Source organism: Strix uralensis, chromosome 2, assembly GCF_047716275.1.
Source record: "Strix uralensis isolate ZFMK-TIS-50842 chromosome 2, bStrUra1, whole genome shotgun sequence".
NCBI lineage: Eukaryota > Metazoa > Chordata > Aves > Strigiformes > Strigidae > Strix > Strix uralensis.
Genome location: NC_133973.1, coordinates 6,191,303 through 6,201,451, shown reverse-complemented (window position 1 = coordinate 6,201,451; position 10,149 = coordinate 6,191,303). Strand labels below are relative to the sequence as shown.

Here is a 10,149-nt window from a genome sequence, read left to right as displayed (position 1 = left end):
ACCATAAAGAGAATGTCTGGGATTGCATTGAAGATGAGTTATTTGACAACCTGACAAAGCAACTCTTCCATTAATTAATTTGGCCATGAAACTAACTTCTGAATGTCCTGAAAGTGAACTACCTGCATTATCATACTGAGAAACACACCCACAGGTCAAAAAGACCCCAGCCCAGGTTAAGACCCTTCCCCTGAGCATGCACAGTAGTAGAAGCATTATGTGAGCTGGACTGTAACTGTATGTTAATCACTAACCGACCAGTATCTAATAGGTGTGTTTGGACAAGTACAAACCCCCGATTTTTGTGTATAAAAGGAGCATGGAAACCTGCTGTTGTGGTGCTTGGTTTGTGGAAAAGCCCGCCGAGCACCCAGGCCTGAATAAATACAGCATCTCTCCTCAGTGTGTTAAGATTGGGTTAGTGCACGTCGGGCACGGACCCGCTTTTCGGGTGACACCTTGGCGAGCAGGACAAGGCTGAAGCGGGCTGTTGGGCCTTCTCCTGTCGAGGAGCACCCCCGGCGGAGGCAGCGGGGTCCCCCGGCCGCAGCGGCGCCCCTCACACCGGGTGCCTCTCCCCGGGGCGGGCAGCAGTTGGGGTACGAGACACACCCCCCCCACACACACCCCCCCAACCTCAACTGCGGTCGCCCCGAGCAACGCCAGGAGCCCACCGCGGGGCGGGGGCGCGAGGGGGGCGGCGCGCAGCGGGCCGTTACCGGCCGGGGCGGGCTGCCGGGGGAGCCGCCTCCGCCGAGCGGGCAGCCCTGCCCGTCCCTGCCGGCATGTCGTCCGGGCCGCGCTGCCCGGGCTGCGCCGAGCCCTGCGTGTCGCCGCGGCTGCTGCCCTGCCTGCACTCGCTCTGCGCGCGCTGCCTGCGCCGGCTGGGCCCGCGGGGGGAGCCGGGCCCGGCCGCTCCCTTCAGCGTCCTCTGCCCGCTGTGCGACGCCGAGGTGGCGTTACCGCCCGGCGGCCTCGGCCACCTCATCCCCGACTACCTGGCGCGGAGTCGCGGCGGGACGGCGGCGGCGGGGGGGTGCGATCTCTGCGCCGAGGGGGCGGCCGTGAGGCGCTGCCGGACCTGCGGGGCCCAGCTCTGCCTCTTCTGCTGCCAGGCCCACAGGTGAGGGAGAGCGCGGCGAGGCCCGGCCCGGGCGGGGCCACCTCGTCACGGGGTGCGTGGGGCGGCCTCCCCGCCTCCCTGGGGTGCAGCGGGTGGGTGGGGGTCACCCGAAAAGCGGGTCCGTGCCGACGTGCACTAACCCAATCTTAACACGCTGAGGAGAGATGCTGTATTTATTCAGGCCTGGGTGCTCGGCGGGCTTTTCCACAAACCAAGCACCACAACAGCAGATTTCCATGCTCCTTTTATACACAAAAATCGGGGGTTTGTACTTGTCCAAACACGCCTGTTAGATACTGGTTGGTTAGTGATTAACATACAGTTACAATCCAGCTCACATAATGCTTCTACTACTGTGCATGCTCAGGGGAAGGGTCTTAACCTGGGCCGGGGTCTTTTTGACCTGTGGGTGTGTTTCTCAGTATGATAATGCAGGTAGTTCACTTTCAGGACATTCAGAAGTTAGTTTCATGGCCAAATTAATTAATGGAAGAGTTGCTTTGTCAGGTTGTCAAATAACTCATCTTCAATGCAATCCCAGACATTCTCTTGATGGTCCAGGATGTTCAGCTTATTTTCTAGGGTTTGGAGATCAAAGCTTGTTCTTGATGAACTTCTTATCGCTCAAAGTCTTGCTTGACCAAGCTTCAAAACCTCGTGATTGTCCGCATATTGGACAGGGAAGGGATCTTACCCCTGGACTCGGCACTGGTGAGGCCGCACCTCGATGACTGGGTTCAGTTTTGGGCCCCTCACTCCAAAAAGGCCATTGAATGACTCGAGCGTGTCCAGAGAAGGGCAACGAAGCTGGTGCAGGGTCTGGAGCACAGGTCTGATGGGGAGCGGCTGAGGGAACTGGGGGGGTTTAGTCTGGAGAAGAGGAGGCTGAGGGGAGACCTCATGGCCCTCTACAACTCCCTGAAAGGAGGGTGCAGTGAGGGGGGATGAGTCTCTTGAGCCAAGGAACAAGCACCAGGACAAGAGGGAATGGCCTCAAGCTGCGCCAGGGCAGGGTTAGACTGACTCTTAGGAAGTATTTCTTTGCAGAAGGTGTTGTTGGGCGTTGGAATGGGCTGCCCAGGGCAGTGGTGGAGTCCCCATCCCTGGAGGGGTTGAAGAGTTGGGTTGACCCAGCGCCGAGGGATCTGGTGGAGTTGAGAACGGTCAGTGTGAGGTTAATGGTTGGACTGGAGGATCTTCAAGGTCTTTTCCAACCTAGGTGATTCTGTGACCTAGATGACTGTGTGTTATGCTGTCCCGCTTTGGAGAAGGCACAGCTCCCAAGGGAAAATGGGGAAGTTTTCTGCTACCCTCTCCACCTCCAGAGACATTTACTGTGTGTACGTGCGAAGGCGCCCTTAAGAGGAGATAAGTGGAAGTCCTGACACGAGCCTGCCTGCTGTGGTTGCTACCTCCTGATGATCGACCTGTGCACTTGCCTGTTAATTGTTGTAGCTATGTATCTTATGTGCATTTTCAGCATTTCTGTGAGGCTGGGAGCCTGTTGCTTTGCAGTGTGCCTGGTGTTGCCAGGTTTAGTTCTGTTGGAATACATGAAAATTTTAAGAAGTGACAGCAGAGGAGAGCTGCGTACCTCGGAGAGGATCATGTCAGTAAGGCAGGAAGAGGTGACTGCAAGACAGGTAGGAGCTGAAGAGGAGGCAGCTTCAGTGGCCAGTGAGCAGGGCAGAGGACAGGCAGCACCATGAAAGAAGGGTGATAGGAAGTCCGAACGGCCTTCTGAAGCAAAGAGGTGACAGGCAGGGTCAGAAAAACACCCAATAATAGTAGTCAGGGAAGCCTCTTAGTCTGGGTTAATCAGCTCAGCCCGTTCCCTCCATGTTTGCTGCTCCTTTCCGCTTGATTAACAAATTCTTTCCCCAGAAAGAATAGAGGCATATTCCTCACTGTCCTGCCCCCCTGCAGATACTGGTGCCTGTGGCAAAATGGCTTAGACTCTTAGTTACCTATCCACTTGGGGCTGTAATTCTCAGCATACCATTCTGATTAGCTAATGCCTCATACCCCATGCAAGCTGCTGAAGAGTGATAAACTGAGACCTTGAATGCTGCACTGACAGAAATAACTGCAGAGGTATAAAGCAGTAGAAAATTTGTCCCGATGACCTGTTCCCTACGTTATTTACTGATATAATTTTTTCACCCCACTAGCATCTGCAGACTTGCACCTGATTTAATTGATGGGCAGAGCAGAACATGGACCAAGGAAACCCATTTTGAAATGGTTTTCTGGTGTGTAGGGAAGTCTTTTAAGGATCTGGGTGCCACTGTTGTGCTCCTTCGAATAAGTGAGAGAGGTCTTAGGCTGAAATCAGGGAAGTGTGAATTTGAAGGGTGTTACGCAGAAGGCTTTGAAAATGTGCTGGACCCAAGGGAGGTTAGTGGGAAGTGAAAGGAGTAGTGTAAGAGCCGCATACTGCCCTGTGATGAGGTTGCTTTGTGTTGCCAGAGCAACTCTATAGAGCTTGGTCCTCGGAGGATTTCTTTGCTTATGGCTTGGAGCTCCCATCGCAACTGCCAGAATTCATTAGTGCAGGAGAAAAGGAGGGAGAGGAGGCTTTTACATCCTGCTTCAAAATAACATAAATCGGAAATATTCTAGTGCTGCCCTGTGACATGGTGGACATCTGGGTCATAACAGGTTCTTTGTGTCCCATCCTTGGTATCCTCTGAGCAGGACCTACCCTGGCAGCCAGAAGGAAATGGAGTTTGACTTTTGGAATATTAAATATTTTACTACAGACTCTCATCTGGTAGTGACCTGAACTATATTTTCCCCTAACAGGTATTAGAGCTCATTTGCCTCAGCAAATTTAAAGTCGGTGAAAATCACCGGGCTGATGGCTGAGGGGCCTGGCACCTCGTGTTCCTCTCCAGAAGCAACCGTTGGTGAGCGATTCTGTTTTGAGACACCTCCTGCCAGCTCTCCCTTTGTAGGGCTCGCTGCCTTCCCGCTGCCTGTCACAGCGGGCTCTGGGGGTAGTTGCAACTATCACACCTCTGTCAGGCTCCGTGAAGGGGCTTCTGGCAGCCTGACAGCCTGTTCCCCGCTCTGTGTGTGGCCGTGGTGGGGCACATGCTTCTTGTGTCTGAAAATAGCACTGACCACATGCAGGGAGCCTGAGAGCAGCCTCTAATGTCCTCTTTTGTGTGGAGCCTTGTCCTCAGGAGGCTGCAAGTCCAGAGTGGATTTCCATGGAGACAGGAGTGGTGCACACTGTGCCTTGCAGTCTGTACAGACTGGCATTCGCAAGGGGTCTCGGATGTTTGCATTTCATATCCAACATGCCTAAAGTGATGTGTGATTGCTCCCTTCTAGGAGACAGAAGAAGACGGCCTCTCATGCTGTGGTGGAGCTGGAGAACACCGAGGATTGCAGCCAGGCCGGGAAGCCTCTCTTCTGCCCTTCCCATCCCACAGAGGAGCTCAGGCTGTTCTGCGAGCAGTGTGACCAGCCCGTGTGCCAGGATTGCGTTGCAGACAGACACCGGCAGCACCCGTATGACTTCACCAGCAACGTCATCCACAGGCATGGGAATGCCCTGCGGGAGCTGCTGAAAGACACCCAGCAGCACATGGGCATCTTAGAGGATGTGCTGGGCCAGATTGATGACATGGGCAGTGCCGTCCGCAGTCACGCAGAGGATGTGGCCACAGAGATCTGTCTCTTTGCCAGTGGGTATGTGAAAGCGATTGAAGAGCACCGGGACCGGCTGCTGAAGCAGCTGGAGGCCTTGAAGGTGCAGAAGGAAAACCTGCTGCACTTGCAGAAGGCCCAGCTGCAGCAGCTCCTGCTGGACATGAGGACAGGCGTGGAGTTCACGGAGCACTTGCTGATGAGTGGCTCAGACCTGGAGATCCTCATCACCAAAGGGGTGGTGGCGAGCCGCCTGGCAAAGCTCAACAGTGTTGCTTATGACATCCACCCCAGCGTGGATGACGGGATCCGGTTCTCTCCCCAGGAGAGGGCAGGGCAGTGTTGCGGCTATGAAGTTTTTGGGGCCATTCTCAATAAAGTGGTCGATCCAGCCAGATGCACCCTGCACGGGGAAGGTAATGTGGTGCCGTACAACAGCTAAATGGGAATACGCCGCTCCCTGCAGTCACCTCTCCGTTCTCTGTACCCACATGCTGAAGGCACTGTTGGCTCCCTGCCGTCCAGGCATCGACTAGAGGCAGAGGTAGAGCCCTGCCAGAGGTTGCATTGCTCGCTGAGGGCCTACGGCAGCTGTGCTGAGCAGGGACCCAGAGAGGTCTCCCCATCCAGATGTACCGGGCGTACTGGAACTGCCCTCCGCAGCATGGGGCTGAGGGGTGAGGAGAGCGACCCTCAGGCCGAAGACCACAGCTTGCTCAGGGGATGGGAATGGCTCCTGCCGTGGCAGGACGTGCTGCTCTCCCACTGGCCCCAGCTGTTCTGCAGCATGGGCCCAGACAGATCCCCTCTGTGACTGAGCGAGCAGGTTCATTCCCCTTACAGCTCCTGCTGAGATTGCCGTGGGAATAACTGGCATTGATGGTTTCATGGATATTTGCTTACTAAGGACTTGGAGCTGGGCCAGCAAATAGATAATATTCAGACCAGCCCACAAAGCGTGGCCACCTCTGGTCAGTAATGGCCTGTGCAGGGCAGATGAGACAGACCCAGGGCCCATCAGCTCCTTTCCATGCCAAGCTGTAAGTGCTGACGTCTCTGGGGCTCCAGCTCCGCGGCGGGGCCGCTCCTCTTCCATCCTGGTTGCATGGTACACCTTGAGGCTGCTAGGGAAGGTGCCTGTTGGGCTGAGAGGGGCAGGCAGGAAGGCCACTCTGGTCCATACAGACCTCTGGGAGCCTGCCCAACATCTCCCAGCACGCTCTCTCGGTCCCCAGAGATAACTTTTCCCTGTGGGTGGAGGGAGCTGTACACCCACCCCAGCAGCAGAGTCCTGGCTTGTGCTCTGGTGGGACTGCAACGCTGTAAAATAGGTGAGAGGTGGCAATTGTGGCGGGTGTGAATCCTTCCTGGTCCTGTTTCTCTGCCTTACAGATCTTCAGAGCGCCCGTCAGAACCAGCTGACTGGCTTTAGCCTGCTTTGCAATGACACCACGGGGGAGCGGATGCGGCAAGGAGGGGAGGCTGTGCGGGTCACCATCACCCACAAGGACAAGAAGGACTGGTGGGTACCTCACCTGAGAACTCCCTGGTCACTGGGTTTGCCTTTCTGCCTCTCTCACCCTGGCTCCCTCCTCCTTTGGGCAGGTGGGAGGATGTAGGTCAGAATCTGTAGGGGAAAAGGCACTACTCTTCCACAGTGCTTCCTACTGGTTGTGGAGCTTGACAGTGTTGGCTTAGATTTGTATTGAGTCTTTGAGTGATTTGGGTCTTCTGAAAGGATTGAACTCTCAGCGGGTGTTAGATATTGTCAGAACAAGCTGTTGCTGCTTCCTACCCCTACCAGTAGATAACCCAGGGCTTCTGCTTCTGCTTCACACCTAATGAGAATAAAACCTGGCAACTGCAGAGTGACTGTCCCAGGTCAGACAGACAGTGCTCCAAGCTCAGGAGCCTCTGACAGTTGATGGAAGTGCCTAGTGCATGTTCTGGAGAAAGAATCTGTGTCGGCACTTCATCGTGCTTTCTCCTGTAGTTGCAGGTGTGGAGCACTTTAACATGTTTGGAGGTTTTCTAGCAAAGGCAGGGAAGCCCACACTTGAGCTAGTAAGTGTTTCTACAATGAAAATGACCAACCAGAAAAAATTATTTTGTAACTGTTTCCAGGCTGCACTTGGTACTATAAAGGAGCCAGGCACAAACGCAAAACCAACTGGTTCTTAAGAAAAAATTCTGTTTTACGCTACATACAATGTAGCTGGAGGAAGGTGATGGCATAACTTGTTCCAGGAATGCTGTTGGTAGGATGACCCAAAGAAAAAAGAGACAGGATGCTAAAACTCCTTGCTACGGGGGAGCATTGACAAGGCCTACAGAAGATGCTTGTCAGTAGAGCCTCGTTGTTCAAGAATGTTGTTCCAATGTACCTTCCTTTCTTGGGTGCATGTACCCTGTAGGAAGGTGGGCACATGAGGGTTACGTGGATGTTGCTTGGTGAGCTAGAGGTTGCTGTGGCCACGTTCACTTTATTTCTTGTTCTTGCATGTAGGTAATTGCTACATCCGTTGCTGAAAGCTGTCTGGCTTTGGGTTGAGGCACAGCAGCTGCAGAAGAGCATGAAGTATCACCACACAGTTCACGGCAGGAAATGATGTGAAATAGTGGGGGGTGGGGAATACAGCCTACAAATTTGGAAGATTATAAACTATCATGTTGTGGGGCACAAGAGACTAACTAGTGGGGATTAGGAAGACTGCCTTCCTCTATGCAGAGCTGCCTGATAATTGTTGGTGGAAAGCTCTTTCCATCTTTCTGTGAAGCAGGCAATCAGTCCCTGAGTAACTACCTGATGCTTTCTCCCTGGCGCTCTGTCCACCAGGGTTCCTTGTGAAACCCAACGAGCTTCACTTTAGAAAGGGGGAGTTCACCAGCAGGGACCCAGAACTCCTCAGAGCACTGAAGAGAACAGTTGGGGTCAGTGAGTTTGGGACAGCGGTTGAAGGGATTCAAACCTGCCCCATTTAGGTCCTGCCTTCTTCATGGGCTCTTCTGGAGGTAACTGCTCTCTGAAGCTGTGACTTTACCCCATTTCTGAGGGCTCTTATCTGATGGGATAATCTGACCTGCAAGTGTGCTGTCTGTTGTCTTCTGCTCTTTCAGTGCTCAGGGTTGCTACAAATCCTTGCAGTGCAGCTAGCTCTGTGTGACTTCCTTTGTATGGTTACTGCAGCTCCTGGTAGCAGGTGTGTGTGAAAGCTACTCAGTGCTTGAGCATTGCTCATGCATCCTGTTAGGCTCACTTGAGACCCACGGCTGCTGAACAAGGCTGAGGATAAGGAGCTGACCACAAATCTAGGCCAAACAGTAGTTCACACGTAGAGTAATTTTCTGCCAGTCGCTGACTTCTTGGACTTCTCTCTGTTCATAGTGCAGTCGAGCCAACAGTGTGTGATAATGGCGATGGGACCTACCATATTTCCTACAGCCCTGAGGAGCCAGGCTTGTATGGTGTCTGCGTCTATGTGAAAGGGCAACATGTACAGGTAGCATTTCTTGTTTCCCTCGCACTGCTTCTTCTTTACCTGCTTTTCTAAGCACTTGCTTTAAATCTCTCTAAGAATTGCCTCTACCACTTAGCAGTTTAAGGCTGGGTTTAGTGATCTGTGACTGACAGGATCACCCAGCTGGTTTTTGAAAACACAGACACAACATCTGATAGCATCCACTGCATTAGCCTCTCTGCTTGCTTGTCCTCTGCAGGGCTCTCCATTCACTCTGATGGTGAAAAACAAGTTCCGTAAGCACCGAGGTGTGTTTCACTGCTGCACGTTCTGCTCAAGTGGAGGGCAGAAAGCTGCTCGCTGTGCCTGTGGTGGGACCATGCCAGGTGGGTGCTCAGCTTTCCCCACGCTGCTGGTGTCAGGAAGGTTTGTTGCATTTGGTTTTCCCTAGTGTAGATAGGTGTGAGTGGACACTCCAGCCCAACTCCTGCCTTGCACATGCACCAGGCCTGGGATAACCTGTGTGTAGATATCTTCTGGTAGGATGGGACTGCAGCAGTGAGAAATGCAGCAGGACATGCTAAGGGTCTTTGCAGCACACCCCATAGACAGAGACCTGACCTAACTCCACAGGAAATGGGGCTGGGCAGCTCTGTCTTTCAGCCCTTCTCAGTGAGGCTATGCAGTACTTCATCTATACTGTTCCTGTTCCTATGGAGAAACCTCACTCCTTATTTAGGATGAGAGTTCAACTCCCTTATTTGTTTAATCCCAAGCAGCTTCCCAGTCCTTGACCTGCATGTGTCATTGTGTATTTTGCATGTTTTACTATAGAATCAGCCTCTTCCTTTTTCTGTGCTTGATCTGTATCTCACTCTGGCATAGCCACCAGTGGCTGGCATGGGGTTCTGCAGGCCTGTGTCTTGCATTGCTCAACAGGCAAGGGGACGGAAATCTTCAGCTTTCCCCAGCGAGTGGAACGGGGAGGTCCCCGTTGGTGGTTCTCCTTTCTTTATCAAGCCCTGGCAATTTTGGCCTTGAATAAGCTGTGTTCTCATCAGCACGTGCCTCCCTGTCTTAGATAAGTCCTGGGGCTGAAGAGCTCTCTGAAAGCCTTGGACACACTGGGATTTTCTAGCCCACTTTTGGTTCAGCCAATGGTGCCTCTTCTCTTGCAGGTGGGTACCAAGGCTGTGGCCATGGACACAAAGGTCACCCTGGCTGCCCGCACTGGTCGTGCTGTGGACAAGTGAAGGAGAGCTCAGAATGTTTGGGTGGGCCACCCGGCAGCACCTGGCAGAGGAGTTTGCTCAGGACAGTGGTGCTCTGAGCACCCAGGTGAGTTCCTGTGAGCCCAGGGCATTGCTGCTGGCTGCTGCACAAGTGCAAACCACGAGGATCCCTGCCATCACTGCATAAAACCATCGTGATGGGTGTCAACTGAGAAAGGGGGGTGAGGGAAAATAAAATTGTGCCTTATATTCCACCTGGGAGCGTGTATGCAAGGTTGTTTTGTGCCTGAACAGGAGCAAACTCTGGGAATAGTGCCGCTGCCTACACTTTTGAGGAACTGAGGCCTGTGGGGTCAGGCTCTAAGGGGAACCTCAGTCTGAGCAGTTACCTCACAGAAAGGTCAAGATGTGTCTCATTCTGCAGGATTGACAGTCTCGGCTGTCCTTCTTGAAGAGGCCAAGGCTACTCGTTGGGTCACATTCCACAGGGTTTGCATTCATGCCTTGGAAAGGCTTGGCAGCCTGTATATGGCTCCTGCCTCCCTGTTAAATATGCGGCTGGATTCTGGCTTTGGATGTGCACATATAGCCCAGTCACACTCCTGGGAGCTGCTGTTGTGTTTGCAGCTCTTATATTTTCTCCAAGTAAGCTGTAGTCTCATTACACCCTCTCTGCAAA

At 53.3% G+C, this 10,149-nt stretch overlaps 1 protein-coding gene across 1 annotated transcript; it reads left to right on the top strand.

Moving 5' to 3' along the window:
• Window positions 1–749: 749 nt before the first annotated feature.
• Window positions 750–9,724, top strand: TRIM45 (tripartite motif containing 45). The gene is made up of 6 exons (XM_074853587.1): window positions 750–1,123; window positions 4,463–5,196; window positions 6,173–6,302; window positions 8,166–8,280; window positions 8,498–8,624; window positions 9,417–9,724. The coding sequence occupies exons 1-6, from the start codon at window positions 786–788 to the stop codon at window positions 9,566–9,568; spliced, it is 1,596 nt and encodes a 531-aa protein (XP_074709688.1). The 5' UTR covers window positions 750–785; the 3' UTR covers window positions 9,569–9,724.
• Window positions 9,725–10,149: the final 425 nt, after the last annotated feature.